This window comes from Plecotus auritus (assembly GCF_963455305.1).
Source record: "Plecotus auritus genome assembly, chromosome: 4".
NCBI classification, from domain to species: Eukaryota; Metazoa; Chordata; class Mammalia; order Chiroptera; family Vespertilionidae; genus Plecotus; species Plecotus auritus.
Window position 1 is genome coordinate 152,418,555 of NC_137775.1, and position 25,697 is coordinate 152,444,251.

Consider the following 25,697-nt stretch of genomic DNA (forward strand, 5'->3'; position numbering starts at 1 on the left):
AGGACAGGGGACAGTGCAGTACAGAATATGTGGAGAGGGATAATGAGGCCAAAGGGACAGCCACTCCTTTCTGTAGAACCTGGGAGTATCTCAGGAATGGGAAACACCAGGTCATACCAAGAGCAAGGTATTGAGTGGATGGGTATCCTAGAATTCAAGGGAAAAATCTTGACACTATTTTACCAGTTATATGTAAATGGTTTAGGAATGGGGGTGGAGGGAGGGAATAGGACATCTGGCTTTTAATTATTTGGTAATTATTATTATTATTATTATTATTCCAGCACAGGCCTGCCCATCTGGAAGCTGGGATTCCTTTAAGATCTAGGAGAATAATTGTGGCAGTTATGCAGGCGCAGACTGAGTTGCCTCATTAAAAAGGATGCAGTGACTGGCAAATCTTAAAACAAAACCTTGCCTTCACTTGGGGCACTTTGTCTACTGCTTCACTTTCTCTTGAAACAGATAAAAAGATTAAAAGTAGCCCAGGCAGCCCAGCTGGCATGGCTCAGTGGTTGAGCATCGACCCAAGAACCAAGAGGTCACGGTTCAATTCCTGGTCAAAGCACATGCCAGGGTTTGGGCTCCAACCCCAATGGGGAGCATGCAGGAGGCAGCTGCTCAATGATTCTCTCTCATTATTGATGTTTCTCTCTCTTTCCTCCTCCTATCTTCTCTGAAATCAATTTAAAATATATGTATTTTTAAAAAGTAGCCAGGCAAGCCATTCCAAATTAAATTAAATTAAATCTTTAAAATTCCAACAAAAAGATTGGCCTTATTTTCTGAGGTTCTAGTAAAATGGTTTACAATGAGCGGGAATCAAAAGGGGAAATGTTTGGTTAAGTGAAAGAAATAACTTCCTAACAACTAGGGCAATACAAAAGTGGAACAAGCTACTCTGTGAGGTAGCAAATCACCATTCATTGAGAACTGATATGCTAATCAGTGTTATAAAACTATCGGCCTTGCAGATGCACACAAGTCTATTTTTAGTATATGTTGGAAAAAAGTGTTGTCTTAATGTTCCATGAATTATCCACCGAGCAATCCCAAACACTTCTCTGCCAGTCCCTAGATTTGATCAACTCTGCTGGTCACTGCCCATAACTACAGGCAGTCTCCATGAAAAGAAGCTATCCCCTCAGGATAGTGCCAGAGGTTTGAGAGGGGCAAGCCTTCTATAAGAATAAACATTAATTTTTTTTTAATTTTGTTAATCCTCACTTGAGGATACTCTTCCACTGACTTTTTTTAGAGAGTGGAAGGGAGGACAGACAGATTGGGTTATCTGACCACAGATGTTTGTTTGGCTTGCACAGTTTCTTAAGAAACTTCACATTTAAATAATCTAGATACTTAGCAAATAGAAGATGGAAGACTGGAGGCAGACAGACCCAGTTAGGAAGGAAATCATTGACATAATCCAAGTTGACCTGAGGCCTGAAGGCAAGAAGCAGCAATGGTAATGGAGAAGAGAAACTGACTAGAAATAGTGAGAGACTGAATGTGGAGGTGAAGGAAAAAGAGAATTCAAAGAGGAGTCCCAGATTTGTCACTTGAATTGATAATGTGGATAAGCAATGCAGGAGACTGATACATGGGAGGATGGGAATGGGTGCTATAAAGTCTGAGGTGTCTGTAGCTATACAGGTGATGACGTCCACTTGGCATCTGGACAAGAGTCAGGAATCAGGCAGAAGGTCAAGGCAGGAGAGAAAGATGGGAACTGTCAGCATTTATGATATACCAGAAGACACTGTGATGTATAATATCACACAGAAGTATGCAGAGTAAAAAAAAAAAGAGCAGTGACACAGCCCTAAGAATCTCCAATAGTTAAATGGAGAGATGCTTATCAGCCTGGATGTAGAAGAGCAGGCAGAGGTAATGACCTGAGGGTGAGGTTTAGCAGCACAGAGATGAAGAGAATTAGAGTGTGAGGAATTGAGGTGCTGGTAAATGTTTAGTACAAATTTTGTACCACAGGTTCCAGGTTGGATAGGGAAGAAAGTATAGAAGGATGAATCAGTGTAGGGTTGCCAGAGTTATCAGGAAAAAAAGGAACATTCAGTTAAATTGGAATTTCAGATAAAGAATACCTTCCTTTTCAGTATAAATATGGCCCAAATATTATATGGCTCATGTTTACACAAAATTTTTTTTTCATTTTTAATCTGAAATTCAAATTTAACTGTGTGTCCTGTATCTTATCTGGCAACCATAATTAGGTGGGGAAAAAAGACCTGGAGTCTGGGAGCTATCTTGAGGTCAAAGGGCAAGGGCATGGTGTCCATGAGTGAGAAAGCTGAATATTCAAACACTGTATTTTAGGATTTCAGAGATGGACGGGTAATGAAAAAGATCAAGAAGGATCCATTGGAGTTTGTGGATGAAACTGAATGGAAATGCAAGTCCAACACTGAGGCCAAAATATTAGCATTTAACTGATGTCAGTTAAAACGACAGCTGGAGGGTAGATGAGATAAACATAAGCCAACTATCAAAGAAAGGAATCTAGTCTTTTAATAATTTATTATTTAAAAAAATGTTTTTATTCATTTTAGAGAGAGAGAAAGAGAGAGGGAGAGACAGAAACATCAATGAGAGAAACAATGATCGGCTGCCTCCTGAATGCCCCCCACTAGGGATCGAGCCTGCAACCTGGGTATGTGCCCTGACTGGGAATCAAACTAGTGACTTTTTGGTTCATGGGTCAATGTTCAATCAACTGAGTCACACCAGCCGGCCGGGCAGGCAGAAATCTAGTCTTGGTAGGGAAGAGACGGTAGGCTTCTCTAAGGAAGTGAGACTTGGCTTGCACCGGTATCCAAAGAATGTGAGGTCTCACAAGCACCTCATGTTCATCAGGACCAAGGTCAAAGAGGATCCCAAACTTGTCATTCTTCTTCCTGTGTTTCCTTGCTCAGTAAATGGTATCACTGTCCATCAAGTCATGCAAGTTAGAAATATAGGAGTAATTCATGATATCTGCTTCTGTTATGGCCATTACATAATTGCTTGCTATGCAAACCATCATAAAAGCAGTAGGTAAAGAAAAAAGCATTCCAGGTAGAGGGAACAATATATACAATAGTTCTATGTTGAAAGATAGCATGGTGCAATCTGCTAATTAAAGACCTTTTCTCTCTCTCTCCATTAATTTTTTTCTTTCCCCTTTTTTCATTTATTATCATTTTGCGCTTTTTTTCCCCCTTCATTTTAAAGACCTTTTCTTTTGACACGGAAGAGGAAGGGATCATGATGGGTCTTATAGTCATATTAAGGATTTTGTTTTTTAGCCTAAGAGCAATGAAAGCCATTGACAGGTCTGAAGCAGGGAAAAGTGATAAGATCAGATTTAGGTTTTGAAAAGAGCATTCTAGACCTACCTGGTTTGGCTCAATGGATAGAGCATCAGCTTACGGACTGAAGGGTCCCAGGTTCGATTCCAGTCAAGGGCACATGCCTGGGTTGCAAATTCGATCTCCAATAGGTGGCTTGCAGGAAGCAGCCGATCAATGATTCTCTCTCATCATTGATATTTCTCTCTCTCTCTCTCTCTCTCTCCCTTTCTCTTTGAAATCAATAAAAATGTTTAAAAAAAAGAAAAAGAAAAGAGCATTCTGGGTAGAATAGAGAAAAGATTTGAGAAAATTAGAATACCTATAATAAGACCAGAAAAGGCTAGTATAGTCTTTCAGGTGAGATGAAGAGAAGTAGATGGTTTTAGTGCTAGTAGAGATGAAGCCAGTAGGAATTGGTGATGGTGGGAATTCTCTCCTAGTTCAATATTGTTAGTTCAATATTGTTAGTAATGATCTAGTTCAGTGGTGGTCGGCAAACTGCGGCTTGCGAGCCGCGGTGTGCCGCTCTGTTGACTAATGAGTTTGCCGACCACTGGGATAGGGGCTTAATCACAAGGAACAACAACAGCCTGTAATTAGTGGAATCGAGTGTCTAGGTCAGTGGTCGGCAAACTCAGTCAACAGAGCGGCAGTTTGCCGACCACTGATCTAGTTGAAAGGGAATGGCTGAATACATGGGAGAGAAGAGATAACTGGGTATGTTTTATAATAGTGCTGCTGTTAGACCTGGATAAGGACTCTTCTTCTATTGCAAAGGGCAAGGTGTCTATGAGGTCAAGAGGTCATGCTTGCCAGGAGCCTGCACTCCTCTTTTTTATATATTTTCATTGATTTCAGAGAGGAAGGAAGAGAGAGAATCATTGATCGGCTGGCTGCCTCCTGCACACCCCCTATTGGGGATCAAGCCCGCATCCCGGGCATGTGCCCTTGACTGGAATCAAACCTGGGACCCTTCAGTCCACAGGCCAACACTCTATCCACTGAGCCAAACCAGCTGCGGCACCTGCACTCCTTTTTTAGGCTGGCTAGATCTGAGGGCAGACCTAGTTGTTGATTACACATCACTATTTGCAGGGGGTGAGGAGTGTGGACATAAGCTTGGACATGTTGATTGCATTAATTTATGGTCCCTTTTGGTGTGGCAGGTGAAGAAGCTAGGAATGGGAAGAGAATAGGGTCAGTCCATCTCTCAAAGTCTGAAAATGTAACCTTCAGGATTATTATTTAAGTAGATTTGTCAAGGTAGCAAAGTAGAATACTTTTTATAAAAATAGTTTCTCAGCTTGATTTATAACTTAAATATTTGGACATATGGTATGTGAGCAGCCATAGCCTTTCTTGCCCAGGCTCTGCAAATTTAAAGCAGTATAGTGCAAGGAGTAACACAGCACACAGATGAGTTTATTTTAGCTGGAACCTTATATAGTCAGATTTCCAGACGTCTGTGTGGGAGATGAGGGAATAAATGGTACAAGACTACAGGCACTACATTAATGTATATAAGAGACACTTTTCTATATCTGGAGGGTCAACAATTAAGAAGCTATTTTAATTGTAATGGTTTCAGTGTGATTTTGAAAAGTTTCTTGAATACAGAAGGCAGAAGTTTAAAGTTTAAAGGAGCCTTAGTGATCATGCAATCAAATTTATTCACTTAACAAATAAAACAGATTCTGATAGATGAAGCACCCTGACTGCAGTCACAAAGCTAGTTAGCAGGAGATGATTTCCAGCTCTATCCTCTCTGCCCACTCTTCCACCAATGCTACTTTTCATGAAGACATCTGCTGCCAGTCAATTCCAGCTACAGTTTTCACTTGCTTTCACTGTTATGTATTAATGCAAGTAAATACTTTCATTTTAAAATTTGGAGGCACCTTAAAAAACAATTCTATAAACTAATATTCAATTTTGATTCCAAAATATTCTAAAAATAGAAAAAACAAAAGGTGGGGGGCTCAAAAATCCAACTTTATTAAATCACAAATAAGTATTGGCAATCCTGGATAGTGACTTTTAACTGTTTTCCAGAAAACTGTAGGCAATTTAGGTCTCCCTTTTTAGGACTAAAAAATAACCTTTGACTGGTCATTTCCTGAGTTGACTTTTATTTTTACAGTCTATTGCTCTGGCTTCTGGTCTCATGTGAGACATGGCTAACTGAAAATCGTGCTCCTAGTTTTGGTTGCAACCGATTACTGTAAACCCATCCCCCCAAATTCCTTATCTTCTAAACTAGAAATCAAAGCACACACTTCGAACACTCAGGATGCTGACTAAACGCTAAAACACAATGGAAAAAACCTTGCTTTCCAAACATCTATAAATATTGCTAACGGATTTTTCTTAGCGAGTCTGTGTTATAATAATTATGATAAAATTAAAATCTTTAAGGGTGCAATCACAAAAGTGAGAAAATTTTTTCCCCACGGAGACTCTTACCTTTAAGCTCAGAAGTAATCCGAAAGTTCCAGGCTTGCATTTGCGGGAAGTTATTTCCCTCAAACTTTTAAGAGTAGACGATTTTAACAACAGTAACAAATCTTTTCAAAACACCAAGTGACTTTTGGCCCCTCCCATCAATCGACTACTGCCAAAACGAAGGAGCGACTTAATTCCTGGAAAAATGTTCTCCTTTGAGCCGAGCATCTGCGAAATTCAGCTTTCTGGGCGCGAAGAGGCGGGGAAGGACCAAGAGGACCCAAGGGAAATATGAAGAGAAAGTGATATGACAAAGTCATCGAGGCAGAGACTAGCGCGACCAGGGCCGGGGCAAATTTTGGGTTTCGGCGGGGGGTTCCTCCCGGACACTCACTGAGCACCGGAGTTCACGCGGCCGACAACTGGAGAAAGCCCCCGCGCAGCTCTCTGGGCCACTAGACGCGTCCCGCAGAGCGGTGACCTCCAAAGCCGGTCCACTTGGCGATCCCGCCTCTTCGGGTCGAGATTCGCGCCTTTAACAGGTTTTCAGAGGGATCCCTCAGGAAGGCTCGCCCAATGACGGGCCAGGCCGGTGGCCGGAGGCTCCGCCCCCCAGTCCCTCGCGGAGGGCCCCGCCCCTGCCCCGCGCCCGGAGCCGAGGAGAGTAAATACAACAGGAGCGCAAAATGGCGGAACCGTCGAGCTCAGCGCACGGCGCTGCTGCCGCCGCTGCCGCCGCCCCCGTCTCGGGGAAAGAACCGTTTGGCAAGCTGCAGACCGCCTCCCGGGACCCACCGGGTCCTCTGTCCGCCAAGAAGGTCCGGACCGAGGAGAAGAAGGCGTCGCGGAGACTGAACGGAGAAGGGGGCAGCGGCGGGAACAGCAGGCAGCTGCAGCCGCCGGTGGCTCCTTCGCCTCAAAGCTACGGCAGCCCCGCGTCTTGGAGCTTCGCTGCTCTTTCTGCTGCCCCTTCCCCGTCTTCTGCTCGGAACAGTTTCTCTTTCTCCGCCGGCACGGCCGTCCCGTCCGCAGCCTCCGCTTCCTCGTCTCAGCCGGTGTCGCGCAAACTGCTGGTCCCCCCTACGTTGCTGCACGCTCAGCCTCACCCTCTCCTGCCGGCCGCCGCCTCCTCGGCCAACGCCAAGCCGCGCAGAACCAAGGAGAAGCGGGAGAAGGAAAGGAGGAGGCACGGCCTTGGAGGGGCGGGCGAGGCCTGCGGGTCCGCCCGGGAGGAGAACGGGGAGGTGAAGCTGCTGCCGCGAGGTGGGTGCCGGCGCCGGCCGGGGAAGGGAGGGCACCCCGGCCCCCGCCACCCCGTCGCGCTCGCCGCGTCCGGGCTGGAGGATTGCGGGGGGCCGCGTGCGCCAGCCTGGAGGGGGCGAGAGGCGTCCGGTTCTCAGCAGACGATTTTGCAGCCCTCATGGGGACAGGAAATGGAACCTGTAATTTCGGTCCCAGTGAGGGGAATGGCCGAAACTCGTATTTTCTATATCGTTTCTGCCTGTCAATGCGCTAAGGGTTTGTGGAATCGGGTCTAGAAGACCCGCCTAGGAGTGTTTGGCTACGGAGAGAGATGAGAGGGAACGGGATCCTGAAGGGTTTGTTCTTGCAAAAAGCGCTCGATTGATTATTAGACCGTCTAGACTTGATCCTGGAATTCATATTTGTGACAAGGCTCTAGCGCCAGAAAATCCTGTCAAAAAAAGGGGTGTGGAGAGCTTTGGCGTCAGCTGGAAGCTTGCAGAGGCCTGAGCTTTTCATCCCTATTAGGGAAATGAGGTAGCGTGCTGGGCCCGAAGTGTGCTGTTTCGTAAGGTACCCTCCCTCCCCTCTTCTTTCCGCTCCATAGGCTTAAGTGTTTTGAGTGTTCCTGTTTGAAATACCATCCTTCAGAAAGCTCTTACAGCCTTTTTTTTTCTCTTTTTTTTCTTTTCTGCAGCAAATGATACAATCAGGAGTGTTAACCTTTTGGGGCCAGAGCAAGTGGCTGCAAAGTGTTTTAGCATCAGAAAAAGGCAAATTCTTATACGTCCTTCTCAGACAGTTTTAAAATGTAGCTAGCCATATACTTTTCAGAAAGCATTTCTTTAAAACAGATGGTTCTACCTATTCAGCTGTTGATACACAAGGATCTGACAATGGTACAGCATGGAGACTGGTTGAAAATTAGATCTTTATGTGATCAGAAGCTTGAAGTACATAAATATATATTAATACAGAGTATTGCCAAAGTATTTTTGTTTTGGAAAGGAAAAATGAAATATCAAACAGTTTTAGCACTGCTGATCTAATGGTAGCTTACATCATGAAAAATTCTCTGTATATTTGAATTAGAATGGCTATTTTCACAAATTTTAAAAATGCCGTAAATGAGTATGTAGCAACAGTTACTTCTTTCTTGGTGTTTTTGCCTGTAATAAAGCTTTGACATCTAAGCATAGCCATCTGGTACTCCTGCACAAAGTAAAGATTTCAGCTTTGGAGAATGTTGCTTCTCGGAAAGTAGTTTTTATACTACTTTAGGTCTGGAATTTTAGTTGGTTAGTATTTTAAAGCTACTTTGTTTTTTTAATGGTTACTTTTAAAAGTTTTAAGTGCCTGGAAGTCTGTGCATTGCGATGTGTCAACTGTTTGCTTTTCTAAAGTTCTTTGAATGAGGAAGTGAATCTGAGTATACCGTTGTCAGTGTATTGGAATGACTGAAAATAAGTAAGCATTCTTCAACAATTCTGACTTTAAAATGGCCCTTAAAGTGAAATGGCTGTTAAAAGAAAAAATTTTCTAGACTTTAAATTACATTTAGAATCCTCCATTTGAAGGCTACAGCTTATCTAATTAAGTCTGAATATAAGCAATGATACCTTTACATTAAGATGTGGGAAAGATGTTTTTCCATGACCTATTTAGGTTTTTTTGATTACTGACTACATACATATTAACATGTTTAAGATTTTCATTTTTTACAAAATATTTTTTCTTGATTTCAGAGAGGAAGGGAGAAGGAGAGAGAGAGAGAGAAACATCAATGATGAGAGAGAATCATTAATCGGCTGCTGCTTGCACACCCCACGCTGGGGATTGAGCCAGCAACCCAGGCATATGCCCTGACCCAGAATTGAACTGTGACGCTCAAACAGGCAGATTTTTTTTTTTTTTCACAGAGCTATTTTATTGAGAAAAAAAACTAAAAATCAAAGAGGATTGCTTTTCAGTGTCTTGATGGTAAATTTAATGGTGAAAATATTTCCCTTAATTTGCGAAGTGCTTATATCCTTCTAAAGCTCTGATATACTGAATTAAGGTGTTGTTTTAATCAATTAAGAAGATTATTAAGCCACAGTATTATTGAAATAGCAAGATTACATACATGCATTCAATCTTATATAATAAAACCTAATACTCAAATCAGCCGAACAGCAGAATGACCGGTCACTATGACGTGCACTGACCACCAGGGGGCAGACACTCAACACAGGAGCTGCCTCTTGGTGGTCAGTGCGCTCCCACAGGGTGAGCACCGCTCAGCCAGAAGCTGGGCTCATGGCTGGCGAGCGCAGTGGCGGCAGTGCCAAGGACCCCTTGGGGGATGTCTGCCTGCCGGCTTAGGCCCGCTCCTGGACTGTGAGAGGGTGCAGGCTGGGCTGAGGGCCCCCCCCCCCCCCCGCAGTGCACTAATGTGTGCACCAGACCTCTAGTATAGTTATAATTGCAAATATAAAAGTCCTAATATGTAATACAGTTCTTAATTCTCTGGGCTTTTTGTAAAAATCTTAGTGAATGAGTAACCAGGTGTTTTGTTTTAGGTATATATTCCTATTTTTTAGTGTTACCCTAACTTGGATAGTTCACCTGGATAGCACATAGGATAGTTTAGTGAACCCTCTCAGTTATCCCATAGCTCACTGATTGAACAATCTGAATCAGAACCATAAGTTAGGTATTAAGACACTGAAACAAGGAATAGATCCTTCAAAAAACAAAAATCCAAAAGATTTAACCTCTCAATTTTGTTAAGCAATTAAGCTCCTTTATTTATATTGGAATTGTTTTTTTCAAGTCTTTAGTAGGAACTGCTAATTTTTTACATTGGCTACAATAATAACAGAAATTATTGGTATTATTATTGGCAGGGCATTTAGTAAATGTTATTTGAGTCAGAAGTATGATAATTGGTTTTTGTTAACCTCATAACAAATAAAAGGTGGGTGAATTTAGAAACAGGAGGATCATTGAGAGTTAAGACTGATAAACAAGAGAATTATAAAAGCACTAGAGGCCTGGTGCATGAAATTTGTGCACCGGGGGGGGGGGGGTGTCCCTCAGCCCAGCCTGCACCCTCTCCAATCTGGGACTCCTTGAGGGATGTCCGACTGCCCAGTGGGATCGGGCCTAAACGGGCAGTCGGACATCCCTCTCACAATCCAGGACTGCTGGCTCCCAACGGCTCACCTGCCTGCCTTCCTGATTGCCTCTAACCGCTTCTACCTGCCAGCCTGATCACCCCCTAACCACTCCCCTGCCAGCCTGATTGATGCCTAACTACTCCCCTGCCAGCCTGTTTTCCCCTAACTGCCCTCCCCTGCAGGCCTGGTCCCCCCCAACTGCCCTCCCCTGCAGGCCTGGGTCCCTCCCAACTGCCTTTCCCTGCAGGCCTGGTCGCCCACAACTTCCCTCCTCTCCCGGCCTGGTCACCCCCAACTGCCCTCCCCAGCAGGCTTGATTGCCCCCAACTGCTCTCCCTTGCAGGCCTGGTCCCTCCCAACTGCCCTCCCCTGCTGGCCTGATCGCCCACAACTGCCCTCCCTTGCTGGCCATCTTGTGGTGGCCATCTTGTGTCCACATGGGGGCAGGATCTTTGACCACATGGGAGCAGCCATCTTGTGTGTTGGAGTGATGGTCAATCTGCATATTACTCTTTTATTAGATAGGATAGAGGCCTGGTGCACAGGTGGGGTCCAGCTGGTTTGCCCTGAAGTGTGTCCCTGATCAGGGTGGGGGTTCCCTTGGGGCATGGGGCGGCCTGGGCGAGGGTTTGGGTGGTTTGCAGGCCAGCCATGCCCCCTGGCGACCCAAGCGGAGGCCCTGGTGTCTGGGGTTTATTTATCTTCTACAATTGAAACTTTGTAGCCTGGAGTGGAGCCAAGCCTTCTGCTCGCTCTGTGGCAGCAGCCTGTTCTGTTGGGATTTATGTATCTTCTATAATTGAAACTTTGTATCCGGGCGGCCAGGACTGCAGAAGCTTGGCTTCCTCCATCGCTGTGGGCAACCCTAGCCTCCTGCTTTTTCCAGCTCCGTGGCTGCCGCCATTTATGTTTGGATTTATGTATCTTCTATCATTGAAGCTTTGTAGCCTTGAGTGGAGGCCTCGGCCGGCAAGGGCAGGTGGAAAGCTTGGCTTCCTCCATTGCTGGGAAAACCCAAGCCTCCCTCCTGCTCTCTGTGGCTGCAGCCATCTTGGTTGGGTTTATTTGCATATTCCCTCCTGATTGGCTGGTGGGCGTGGCTTGTGGGTGGAGTGGAGGTACGGTCAATTTGCATATTACTCTTTTATTAGATAGGATACCTATCTAAAGCCCACTTAGTATATGGATTGATCCTTTACACACCTAAAGCCTCTGTCATAGTATTGCAGCTATTTTGCATGACAGCCTGAGTTATCAAGTAAAAGTTAAATTTCTTATAAAAAATGTGCAGAACATTTTAGATTTTTAAAACAAAATAACCTGGCTTTGGTGCTTACAGAGGTAATCTGCTGAAGAGTTCACAGCCCATGTAAGACTGAATAACTTAGTGAATCAGTAAATGTGGAAGTAAAAGTGGGACATGTACTGAAGGTATCCAACATTCAGAATTTTAGCAGAACAAACAGCAGAACAAATGTATTAGATAACAAAATGCCTTATCTTATTCCAGTAACCAATAAAACTTATAAGATCAGTTCTTGCTTTGGCAGCACATATACTAAAATTGGAACAATGCAGAGAAGATTAGCATGGCCCCTGTGCAAGGATGACACACACATTCGTGAAATGTTCCATTTTTTTTTTTTGAAAAAAAAACTTAAATAGATCATCTAATTTTTGTTAGTTTTTGCTTTGCATTAGCTTTTTTTCTTAGAATGACCATGTGATATATCCCCAGACAGAACCAGAACATTTTACTGAATTTTTTACTTGAAAGTGTAGTTATAGAATTTAACTTTAAGAAAATAGAGGCTTTTCTTAGAATTGAATAATTCGTGGTATGTAAATGTCAGTGATTTTAAAGGGATAGATGTTCAAAGGTTTTAAAAACTAGACTATTCCTCATCTTTCTAATATTGTTATTCCACAATTTTAGGGTAAATTCATATTCAGAGTTTTCATCATTATGACCAAGTATTTGTTACTGCTGAGATAGTTTATTATAATTTCATTTTCTTGTGTAACCTTTTGTTTTTAATGCCTAATTTTTTCATCTGCTTAGTTTTGTCAAGAAAAGTCTTTCTCTACCCTCCAGCAGCTTCATAAAATGCTTCTCAGTGCAATTTTCCCCATGGTCACATCTGTCAGATATACTTACCAGTTCCATTTGTTCCTATAGTTATCCATCCTTTTTGTAGCTGTCCTTCCGGCTTTGGTCTGGATTGTTTCCTTTTAGGCCTGCTGCAGAGTTGTCATCTTGGGACTTCCCTTAGCTGACATTCTGGGAATTTCTTTCACTTTAGTTGCGTCCTGTTTTTCTTGATCCCATGCCTTCCTTTTGGTTTATTCCTTCATTTTATTTATTTAATTTTATTTTTAAAATACATTTCTTTATTGATTTCAGAGAGGGAGAGAGAGATAGAAATATCAATGATGAGAGAACTATCGATCTGCCTCCTGCACGCCCCTCACTGGGGATCGAGCCCGTAACCTGGGCAAGCGCCCTTGGCCGGAATCAAACCTGTGACTTCTGGTTCTCAGGTTGATGCTCAAGCACTGAACCACATGGGGCAGGCTCTGCAGCTTCTTTTTTTAAATTTAACTTTTAAGTTATAGTTAACGTACAGTATTATATTGGCTTCAGGTGTACAACCCCATGATTAGACATTTATATAACTTAAGTGATAATTCTAATAAATGCAGTGCCCATCTGATACCATATATAGTTAATACAATATTATTGACTATATTCCTCATGCTGGACTTTAAATCCCTGTGACTATTCTATAACTGCCAATTTGTATTTCTAATTTCTTCACCTTTTTCACCCATCTCCACAACCCCTCTCCTCATATAAGTGAAATCATCTGGCATTTATCTTTTTTTTAATATATTTTATTGATTTTTTAATTTTTTTACAGAGAGGAAGGGAGAGGGATAGAGAGTTAGAAACATCGATCAGCTGCCTCCTGCACACCCCCTACTGGGGATGTGCCCGCAACCAAGGTACATGCCCTTGACTGGAATCGAACCTGGAACCTTTCAGTCTGCAGGCCGATGCTCTATCCACTGAGCCAAACTGTCAGGGCTATCTTTCTTTGTCTGACTTACTTCACTTAGCATGATTCTCTTTAGGTCAGCAATTTTCAATCTTTTTCATCTTAACGGCACACACAAACTAATTACTAAAATTCTGCAGCACATAAAAAAATACATTTTTTGCCTATCTGACAAAAAAAAAATAGGTATAATTTTGATTCATTCACACAGGATGGGTATTGTTGTATTGGCTGTTGTCATTTTTTTTTTTTGGAACTCTAAGGGAAAAGAGGTCTGTGCCCTGACTAAATAGGTACTGCATGTTTTAAAAATTCTTTCTTTCCCTGCACACCAATGTGCTATTGCACACTGGTTGAAAATAGCTCTAGGTCCATTCATTTGTTGTTGCAGATTTTATTCTTTTTTATGGCTGAATCATATTCCATTGTATATGTGCACGACTTCTTTATCCATTTATCTATCGACTAGAGGCCCGGTGCACGAAATTTGTGCATGGGGGGGGTGTCCCTCAGCCCAGCCTGCACCCTCTCCAATCTGGGACCCCTCGAGGGATGTCCGACTGCCTGTTTAGGGATTGGGCCTAAACGGGCAGTCGGACATCCCTCTCACAATCCAGGACTGCTGGCTCCCAAATGCTCGCCTGCTTGCCTTCCTGATTGCCCCTAACCGCTTCTGCCTGCCAGCCTGATCACCTCCTAACCACTCCCCTGCCAGCGTGATTGATGCCAAACTGCTCCCCTGCCAGCCTGGTTGCCCTAACTGCCCTCCCCTGCAGGCCTGGTACCCCCCAACTGCTCTCCCCTGCAGGCTTGGGTCCCCCCCAACTGTCCTTCCCTGCAGACCCAGTCACCCCCAACTTCCCTCCTCTGCTGGCCGGGTCACCCCTAACTGCCCTCCCCAGCAGGCTTGATCGCCCCCAACTGCCCTCCCTTGCAGGCCTGGTCCCTCCCAACTGCCCTCCCCTGCTGGCCATCTTGTGGTGGCCATCTTGTGTCCAAATGGGGGCAGGATCTTTGACTCCATGGGAGCAACCATCTTGTGTGTTGGAGTGATGGTCTATCTGTATATTACTCTTTTATTAGATAGGATAGGGGCCTGGTGCACAGGTGGGAGCCAGCTGGTTTGCCCTGAAGGGAGTCCGGGATCAGGGTGGGAGTTCCCTTGGGGTGTGGGGCGGCATGGGCGAGGGGCCTGTGGTGGTTTGCAGGCCGGCCACACCCCCTGGCGACCCAAGCAGAGGCCCTGGGATCTGGGATTTATTTATCTTCCACAATTGAAACTTTGTAGCCTGGAGTGGAGCCAAGCCTTCTGCTCGCTCTGTGGCGGCAGCCATTTCTGTTGGGATTTATGTATCTTCTATAATTGAAACTTTGTAGCCTTAAGCGGAGGCCAAAGCAGGCCAGGGCTGCAGAAGCTTGGCTTCCTCCATCGCTGCGGGCAACCCTAGCCTCCTTCTCTCTCCAGCTCCGTGGCTGCCGCCATTTCTGTTGGGCTTTATTTAGCTTCTATAATTGAAACTTTGTAGCACTGAGTGGAGGCCTTGGCTGGCAAGGGCAGGCGGAAAGCTTGGCTTCCTCCATTGCCAGGGAAACCCAAGCCTCCCTCCTGCTCTCTGTGGCTGCAGCCATCTTGGTTGGGTTTATTTGCATATTCGCTCCTGATTGGCTGATGGGCGTGGCTTGTGGGTGGAGTGGAGGTACGGTCCATTTGCATAGTACTCTTTTATTTGATAGGATGGGCACTTAGGGTTGCATCCATATCTTGGCTGTTGTAAACAATGTTCCAATAAACATAGGTCCGATTTAGTGTTGTGGGTTTCTTCAGATAAATACCCAGAAGTGGAGTTACTGGGTCCTTCTTTGCCTCTTTTTATACTCTTTGTTTTAAAGTCTATTTTGTCTAGTATAAGTATTGCTACCCCAGCTTTATTTTGTTTTGTTTCCATTTTCATGAAATACGTTTTTCTGTCCCTTTAGTTTCAGTTTTTTTGTATCTTTTGCTCTGAGGTGAGTCTCTTGTAAACTGCATATATAGGGATCTTACCCATTCAGTTACCCTCTGTCTTTTTTTCCCTATTGTTGACACTATTGCAGATATCTTCCATTTTCCCTCTCCTGATGTCTTATTTTTTAAAGAATAGTGTATTGATTTTTAGAGAGCTATAGGAAGGGAGGAAAGAGAGAGAGAAACAGAGAGAGAGAGAAACATTAATGTGAGAGTGAAACATCAATCCGCTGCCTCCTGCTTGTCCATCAATTGGGATTGAGCCGGCAATCTGGCATATGCCCTGACCGGGAATCTAACCGGCAACCCTTTGGTGCACAGGACTACACCCAACCAACTGAGCCACCCTGTCCAGGGCACCCCCACCTTATGTCTTTTGATTGAATCATTTTAATCCATCTGCATTTAAAGTAATTGTTGACAGTTATGTATTTAATGCCATTTCATTATTCATATTTTTTATCTTTTTTTTTATTTTTCTTAAAGAAGACCCTTTAACATTTAATACTGGTTTGGTGGTTATGAACTAACTCCTTTATTATTATTATTATTATTGTTATTATTATTATTTGGTATGGGAAGCTCTTTATTTGTCTTTTGATTCTAAATGATAGCTTTGCTGCATAGAGTAATTTTGGTTGTAGGTCCTTGCTTTCATCACTTTGAATATTTCATGCCAATCCCATATAGGCGTTCCCTTTTAGGTAACTAACTGCTTCTCTCTTGCTGCATTTAAGATTTTCTCTTTGTCTTTAACCTTTGGCATTTTAATTTTGATGTGTCTTGGTGTGGGACTCTTTGGGTTCATGTTGTTTAGAACTCTGCACTTCCTGGACTTGTATATTTATTTCCTTCATCAGGTTAGGGAAGTTTTCTGTCATTGTTTTTTTCAAATAGTCTTTCAGTTTCTTGCTGTCTTCTCCTTCCAGCACCCCCATGAAGCAAAAGTTGGTATGGTTGAAATTTTCCTAAAGGCTCCTTACATTATCCTCATTTTTTTTTTTTTCCTGTTAGGATTTTTTTTCCTGCTTCCTTAGCTTTTATATTTTTTTATTTTATTTTTTTAAATATACTTTATTGATATCTTACAGAGAGGAAGGGAGAGGGATAGAGAGCTAGAAACATCGATGAGAGAGAAACATCGATCAGCTGCCTCCTGCACACCTCCCACTGGGGATGTGCCCGCAACCCAGGTACATGCCCTTGACCGGAATCGAACCCGGGACCCTTGAGTCCGCAGGCTGACGCTCTATCCACTGAGCCAAACCGGTTTCGGCTGCTTCCTTAGCTTTTAAATTGCTGACTTGGTTCTCTGCTTTCTCTACTCTATTGTTAATTATCTGTAATTTATTCATTTCAGTTAGTATATCCTTTATTTCTGACTGGATGTTTGTTATGGTTTCCATGTCTTTTTCTATGCTGTTGAAGTTCTCACTTAGTTCCTTAAGCATTCCTGTAACCATTGCTTTGAACTCTGTATCTGGTAATTTGCTTGACTCTTATTTCATTTAGTACTTTTTCTGGAGATTTCTTTTGATCTTTCATTTGGGACCTGCTTCTTTGTCTCTTCATTTTGGCTGCTTCCCTGTTTGTTTCTATGTATTAGGTATAGCTGATATATCTCCTGTACTTGGTAGAGTGCCTTTGTTTATTAGTTGTCCTGTAAGACCCAATGGCGCAGCCTCCCTGGTTACCCGAGCTGGGTGCTCCAGGTGCATTCCGTGTGGGTTGTGTGTACTATAATGTTGTAGTTGAGCCTTGATTATTGTTGGCACGTCACTGGGAGGGATTGGCATCCCAGGCCCATCAGCTGCAAGGACCAGCTGTGATTACAGTGGAGGAGCTGCTGTGCAGGGTCTGAATCCATGGAGCAGGTCTTGCTTCATTGAGGCTCTGGTGCCCACTGAGTCCATCCCTTGAATGTCTCACTTGTGGAGGTGGTTGGGTTGTAATCCAGTGTGGTCTGAAGCTGTCCACTGGGTGCACTGGCTCTGGGACCTCCTGGGAGGTGCAAGGTCAGTTACCCCTTGTGCCCTGCCTGGGGCCACCTGACATGAGCTGATCTCCAGATGACTGCTACTTGCACTGGGCTTAGAGGTTCCCTGAAAGAGGCCAAGCTGCAAACTGAGGTTGGCCGCCTCAGGTACCTAGGCCCGGTGCCACTTGGTAAGAGATATGAGGGATACAAGGGCAAGATGCTGCTTATTTGAGAGATTTTAGCAAAGAAGTATGAGCCAGGAGAGGCTGTTTATATGGAAAAGCCACTGGAAATGGCTTGTGTGGGCCAGCAAGTTGGGGTGGGGCCCGGTCTCTGGGAATCACCAGTGTTAGCAAGGTTAATGGAGACTCCCTGCTGGCTCTGTGAGGGGAGGGCTCAGAAAAGGAACAGTGGCTTCTGTCCTGGCCCTGAAGCCAGACAGTTTAGTTCCTTCCCATACGTTCCTGGCACTTTTCTAGCTGCTGTCCCATTGCTGGAACTCAAAGCAAGTGAGTTCGAATAAGTCCATGTTCATGCCCTTTAAGAGTAATGTCTGGGTCTCCAGGAGCTTTGGTTTCACTCAGCCATAATCCCCACTGGTTTTCACAGTCAGAAGTTATGGCTACTTCTCTTCCAGCAATAGTCCTCCTGATGTTTAACTGCCACATGTGGGTATGGAACTAACCTGTTCCATTTCTCTGACCCTCTTTCCATTCTCGTTGTGTCTTCTTTTATATCCTTAGTTATAGGACTGGTGTTCAGTTAGATTTCAGGCATTCTGAATGATGGTTGTTCTGTTATTTAGTTGTAATTTTGATGTGGTTGCGAGAGGTTCTAAGTACCGCATTTATCTGCACTTCCATATTGACGAGAACCTCTATTGATGTTTTTGATATAATGACTGCACACCTTCAATTTATCTTTCATTGAATTGTTTAACTTTATTTGAACTTGAAGGCATATTCCAAGACCCTTTTTCCTGTGTTATGAAACTAATATGATCCTATTGCAGCAACTTAGAAACCTTTGTCACGTAAAAATAATGGTTTTTAATAATTTGAACTACTATCTTTCACTCTGTTTTCTGAATGTGTATATTAGTTATAAATATTTTAAAAATTTGAGATGTGTAAAGGCAGGAGGTGTATGTGGGAAATCTCTGTACCTTTTGTTCAATTTTTATATGAACCTAAAACTGCTCTGAGAAATGTCTACAAATAAGTATACTTTATATAAGTAGGATCTATAAAAACTGTAGGTTTTACCATATTATAGTTTTATTTCCTGAGAAGCTAATACAATATTATTTTGTAAAATATTTGTATTTTGCGATTATAGGTTTATAGTATGCCATATTCTATATACATACCATTAAAATTTTATAGTTGTTTTAAATCTATGTGGTTAGAAGTCAGGATTGTGATTAACCTTCAGGGTATTGCATTAAGACTAGAAGGGAGTCCTGGCAGGTGTGGCTGAGGTGGTTGAGAGTTGTCCCGTACACCAGGGAGTCACAAGTTCAATTTCCTGTGGGACACATACCTGGGTTGCGGGTTCACTCTGTGCTTGGTGTGCATGTGGGAGGCAACCTATCAGTGTTTCTCTCTCACATGGATCATCCGATGTTTCTTGCTCTCCCTCTCCTTTTCTCTTTCTCTAGAATTAATGAAAAGCATATCCTTGGGTGAAGATTTAAAAAAAAGACCAGAAGGGAGTACAGAGTGGTCCCGAGGTGCTTGTTCATTTTTTGTGAAAATTTAGCTGTATACTCACATGCTCTTTCTGTATGTATATTATACTTCAGTAAACTTTAAAGTTTAATAGTTACTGATATAAAATTTTAGGGTAATGAGATTAATAGAGGTAACTGGAAAATGAAATGATGAAATTTCAGATGACTTATTCATTTGTGATTTTAAATATGTAAATAGTTTATTTTTAAAAATATGTAGTTATTTAGAAGATAGTAACTTATATATGTGTCTAAGCTCCAGCTCTCTGTAGTAACATATGTATAATGGGATTTTAAGACTTTAAATATCAAAAAGTAAGAGTAGCAAACTAATGTGAAATGTGAAAACAGCATATTCTATAATTTAAGTTATATGTGAATAGATGTTCACCTCTGTAACCAAATTCTTTTCTTTTCTTTTTTTAAATATATTTTATTGATATTTTACAGAGAGGAAGGGAGAGGGATAGAGAGCTAGAAACATCGATGAGAGAGAAACATCGATCAGCTGCCTCCTGCACACCTCCCACTGGGGATGTGCCCGCAACCAAGGTACATGCCCTTGACCGGAATCGAACCCGGGACCCTTCAGTCCGCAGGCCGACACTCTATCCACTGAGCCAAACCGGTTTCGGCCCAGATTCTTTTCTTATACTCAGCAGTGCATATTAAGTCAATGAATCCCTGTCCCCTCATCTGCTTTCAGTATTATCACTTTAAGAAAAACACATTGTTAGTTTGATAAAATAAAAATATCTTAATTTGAATTTTTTGTTATTATTAATGACTGTACCTTTTAAAGAAGCCTATTAAATACCATGATTTAATTTTTTGAGAATTACCTATTTAAGTAGTCTCCATTTGAGTTATTGATTTTGGTAAGCACTAGTATGTGGCTCTTCAGCACTTAACATGGTGTTAGTTTGAATTGAAATGTGCTGTAAGTGTAAAATATACACTGAATTTTGAAATCTTATTATGAAAAAAGAATGTAAACTAACACAATATTAATTTTTTAGTATTGGTCCTATTTTGGAATGTTTTAGATATATTGGTTAAATAAAATATATTATTAACATTAATTTCACACTTGTAAATTTTTAAATTTACATATGTTGTAAACATTATATTTCTATTGGACAGTATTGATCCAGTAATTTGATCATTAGGTGATTTGGTCCTGAATGAATGTAGAAAGGAAAGTAAGGAGGGATTTAAGTAAGAAAGTATGCAGTATACATATCTGTATATATAAAAGGCTAATATGCTAAGTGTCCAACCGTCCGACCGGTCATTATGACGTGCACTGACCACCAGTGCGCATGCAGGAGCTGACATGACGTGCACAGAGAAATGGCACCGCTGACCTGGCACCCACAAAGCAACACCCAGCTTCCCTCAAGTGGGACACAGGCCCCGCCACCACCCCAGAGCAACACCCCACCAAATTGCAGCTGACACTGCCGAGACCCCATGGTGCAAAATGTGGCCCACAGCCCAGAAACAGTGGCTGTGGGTGCTGGGTAATGATGTCATGTAGCAACGCCCAGCTTCTTCTCCCTAAGGACGATTAGCCTCCTTGCAGTTTCTTCAGCCCAGGAATACAACTTGCTTTATAGCCAGGTGCAAACATTTCACACTTTAACCAAATGTGTGTGAAGTGTTTTCCCATGCCTCATCTCATTTCATCCTCACAGAAGTCCTGGAGTAGGTAGATAGGAGACTTGGTGGAATCCTATTTTCTTTTCATTAGCCGGAAAACAGAGATTTAGAAAGCTTAGAAACTTGACCCGACTGAAAAGAAGTGGTGGACCTTGAGAATGACTTCAGGTTTTCTCACTGTGCAGAATATAGTCAAACACTGCTGCAGTTAAATATTTTACCTTTGTTCTCCCTGTGTGATCTAAAATAATAATGCGCTTCATGTTGATATAATTACTGCTGTGTTGCTGACAATTACCTGAAAGAGAAGTTGGGGTGCTTCACTGGGCTGGAAAAAGTTTAGCTACATCAGAAAGCAGGTCTAAGTAAGCAAGTTTATTCTATATATATAAAAGGCTAAGTTGACTTGCGCATGTGCAATACATATAAAGCTCTTGCTGGTGCCAACTGCATGCGTGTGTTTCAACCTGTCATTGTCAATCATGAATTTGGTTGACACTTCTACTACAGAGGAAGTACAAATAGCGATATTAAAATATTTCTTCTAATTAATTTCCTTTCAATGTGCACAAATTTGTGCACCGGGCCTCTAGTAACTATATAATTTCTGCTACATTGAAGGATATCTTGTGGTTTTTGTGTGCTTACATTGTGGCTTTGTAATCAATTGTATGCTTTTTGAGGGCAAGGACTATGTCACTATTTTTACATTCTCCCCTACTTCTCTTTTGCTGGGTACATAGGTGCTTGAAAAAATATGAATTAATAGGACATCAAATCTCTATATATATTGCCGAAACCGGTTTGGCTCAGTGGACAGAGCGTCAGCCTGTGGACTGAAGGGTCCCAGGTTCAATTCCGGTCAGGGGCATGTACCTTTGTTGCGGGCACATCCCCAGTAGGTGTACAGGAGGCAGCTGATCGATGTTTCTCTCTCATCGATGTTTCTAACTCTCTATCCCTCTCCCTTCCTCTCTGTAAAAAATCAATAAAATATATTTCAAAAAAAAATCTCTATATATAAAAGCCTAAGTGACTATGACGACCCGATGACCTGCTGGTAGCTATGACGTGCACTGACCACCAGGGGAAGGCGCTTAATGCAGGAGTTGCCCCCTGGTGGTCAGTGCGCTCCCACAGCCAACCTCCAGCGGCCAGCCAACCTCCCATGGTTCCTCCCCCTGGCTGGCTGGCCCTGATCGGCCCCGATCAGGACTGGGCGAGATGGCCCCAATTGGCCCCAATCTCCAGCCAGGCGGAGGGACCCCCCCACCTGTGCACAAAGTCGTGCACTGGGCCTCTAGTAATTTTATAAACTCAAAGTTTGAATTACTAGATTATAAACAATAATTCCTAGAGTTTTTATACCTGTTACTATTGGCCCAGTGCACGAATTTATGCACCTTGAAAGAACTGTGGGCCACGAGGCTGCTGTGGGCACAGGGGTGGGTTTCGGCCCATCCTCCGCACCCCTGCCTGGCACCTTCCGCCGCGGCCCCCAGTCCCCTGTCTGCCGGCAGCCCTGCTCCCGCTGCTGCTCCCATGCGTTGACGGCTCTGGCCCCGCTCTTACCCGCTGATGGTGCAGAGCAATTGGGGCCACCACCAGCAGTGGGTGCGAATGGGGCCGGTGCTGTCAGCGGGTGTGAGTGGCGGCTGCTGGCCCTGATCGCCCCTCAGGAGCTGGGGGAGGTGGAGAAGCGTTTGGGGCGATTGGGGCTGGCAGCCACCGCTCCCACCTGTTGACAGTGCCGAGCGATTGGGGGGAGGGGAGGGTCGGCGGCGCTGGCAGCAGGTGCGAGTGGGCTGGCACTGGCAGTGGGGTGCAAGCGGCGGTTCCAGCACTGGCAGCAGGTGCGAGTGGGGCCATCGCCATCAGCGGGTGTGAGAGGCGGCTGCCAGCCCCGATCACCTCTCAGTAGCAGGGTGAGGTGGAGAAGCCCTGGGGGGCCATGGGGGCTGGCAGTCGCTGCTCACACCCGCTGACAGCACCGAGAGATGGGGTGGGCTGGCACAAGGTGCCGGCAGTGGGTGCGAGCAGGTCCGGCACCAGCAGCAGGTACAAGCGCTGGGCAGGACCACGGCACGCGGGAGCAAAGAATTTTCAGTAACCACCGGAGGCTCACCCCGATGACAGTGACCGGCGCCCCACCTTGGTCTGGCGCCCCCGCTCGCCTGCTCCACCATCCCGCCGTGGCCGCTGCCCACTATGTTCCACACATGCTCCCTGGTCAGCGCACGTCATAGTGACCGGTTGTTCGGTTGTTCAGTCTATTTGCATATTAGGGTTTTATATATATATATATATATAGATTTTACTATCATAATATAATTAGCCAGCCAGATCAGTCATACCCTTTTTAAAACATGCAAGGTTAAGGGAACTAACATCTGGTAGTATATAATAGGCTCTAGGTAGCCATTTTATATCTTTCTCTAGTTAGTCTTTATAGTAACCTATGAGAAAGTTGTCAACTACCATTTTACAGATTAGGAAACTGAGATTAATTTTCCCATTGTTATGTTACCAATCTAGATATGCCCAACTTCAAAGCTTGTACTTTTTCCATTGTAGTTTATTGTATTGATTAAAGTTAGCCAATTATTTTAAGTGATTTGAAGTTAGTCTAATATTGTGGTTGACATGAAATAAGTGAAAAATAATCTTAAGAATGAAATGTATACTAAATTTTGGTAGTTTCTGATATGTATTATTTAGTCCATGTTCAATATAGGAAAGGAAATTTTAGAAATTGCACTATAGTTCATTGGAAAAATTCTAAAATAGTTGAAAACATTTCCTTTTTTGTGTTTCAGATAAAATCAAAGACAAAATTAAAGAGAGAGATAAGGAAAAAGAGAGAGAAAAAAAGAAGCATAAAATAATGAATGAGATCAAGAAAGAAAATGGAGAAGTAAAGATGTTGCTGAAAAGTAAGTTTATATTCAGTGATTTTAGTTGTACTGTATTGCATTGTTCAGTATACTTACTGGCTTAGTGATTAAAATAAGACATGTTATTTGTTGCTGAATTTTTCTAAGAATAAACTGGTCAGAAAATGAAAATTTAATGTAATGGTAGGGAGTTTGAATCTGTATAGTAAATACGTATTTAGTATATTTACTTAGTGAATCATTAAAAAGTATTAAAGGGTTAAGGTTCATTAAACTGTTAGGTTCCTTAAATTATTTAAAAATAGGTTATCTAGCCCTAACCGGTTTGGCTCAGTGGATAGAGCGTCGGCCTGCGGACTCAAGGGTCCCAGGTTTGATTCCTGTCAAGGGCATGTACCTTGGTTGCAGGCACATCCCCAGTTGGGGGTGTGCAGGAGGCAGCTGATTGATGTTTCTCTCTCATCAATGTTTCTAACTCTCTCTCTCCCTTCCTCTCTGTAAAAAAATCAATAAAATGTATTTAAAAATAAATAAATAAAAATAGGTTATCTAATTTTGTTTTTGCATTACTAGTCTCATTCATATTTAGATTATCTAAAATAAAAGGCTAAAGCTATTTTTAGCTTGATAGGGATGGTAAAGGAAGTGATCTTACAAATATTTGATGTAATCAGATTATAGTCAGAGATTTGGAGGGAACCATTTACTCTGAGCTAATTTAGAATAAATCTGAACTATTTCAGGAGAATTTGTGGTAGCATAGAAGTAAGGACAGTGTTAAATTCACTCAGCAAGGTAAGAAGAAGAATCATTGGCATTTGGTTGCTAGACAGCTAACAAATTCTTTAGCTGCCCTATCAAGTTGACTATTTGCAAAGCAAAACATTTCCACTTTAGTTTTATATTGAATTTATGTGTTGATAAGCCTTTATAGCTACATAAAAAAGAAAAGGCCATAGCACTACATGTGCAATGAAGTAACTGGTTAATTTATATTATTTCGGATAAGCAGCATTAGATTCTGTATTTTCATTTCATTCTTTGTCATGTTTCCAGATGTTCCTTGATGGCACTTTATTTGATCTCTGTTTTCTACTTATAAGAACTTTATTTTCTGTAAAATTATGTTGACCTTGAAGAAACATGTCAGAAGTTGATGGCTACTTAGTTAATGCTCATTGTCCTTTTGTTATGTATTTTATCTATATTGTCTAATTAGATTGTAAGCCTTTGAGGCAGGAGTCAAATTTACCACACCAATGCTGTCTGCACAGCAGCTAGTGATTAATGCTGGAAATGTTTACTTAATTTTACCCTATTGGTTTATGCAAATAGTAGTCATTTTTTCTTACCCATTTAAATGTACAGTCATGTAAATTCCTGCCATCCAGTTAAATGTTAGATTCCTAACATACAATTAATGTTAAATATGTGAATCTAGAGATTACATATGCAAACAAAATTTAAAATAACCTTAAAAACTAAAGTGTTTTCCCCCCCCAGTAATATGAAATAGTAACCTTGAGTTTAAAGTAGATGAAGATTTTAATTTAGGAGATATTTTGAACTGAGTTAAACTGAAACCTAGTGATGATAAGGGAAAAAATTGAGGTATATTTGGAAATGAATTGGTGGCTTTTGGAGTGACAAGAGGAAAATGTATTTACTGTAAAGTGGGCAAGTTAAGTAATACTGTAATTACTGCCTTACATGGTTGTAAGTGCCAACGACAGTGTCTGGGCCACAGATATTTAATATTAATAAATGGATGAGCATCTTATAAACATATGAAAGATTAACTCTTGTGATTAAAAAACAACAACAAAACTCTCCTCTCTTCATTTGCTAGTATGTAGACAATTAAATGAATAAAAACTTGATTCATTTTGGGAAACAGTACCTGTCCCATGGTAAGCACCAAGTGTAAGCTATTGTTACTATATAGCAAAAACAATTTGCCCTGTGTGTGTGGCCATTTCCCAAGAGAGCCTTAATCAGGGAAAGGTATCTTTTGTCATTGGTGTTCTGGAGCAGCAGCAGAATCGATTTGGTGGGGACAGTATAACTTTTTTTTTTTTTTTATGGGCTTCAACTTTTATTTTCTCTTTATAATTTTCTCCTGATGATGCTAATGTTGTAAGCTGTGGCACACACAGGCATTGATTGTTGATGGCA

General features: G+C 42.5%; 1 protein-coding gene across 2 annotated transcripts in view; it reads left to right on the forward strand.

Moving 5' to 3' along the window:
- Positions 1–6,439: 6,439 nt before the first annotated feature.
- The window catches only part of RSBN1L (round spermatid basic protein 1 like), a 61,065-nt gene continuing 41,807 nt past the window's right edge, over positions 6,440–25,697 (forward strand). For both annotated transcript variants that reach the window (XM_080666732.1, XM_080666733.1), the window contains exons 1-2: positions 6,440–7,052; positions 23,445–23,561. In XM_080666732.1, coding sequence (XP_080522858.1) covers positions 6,476–7,052; positions 23,445–23,561 — 694 coding nt within the window. In that variant the 5' untranslated portion in view covers positions 6,440–6,475. The remainder of the gene's footprint in view (positions 7,053–23,444; positions 23,562–25,697) is intronic.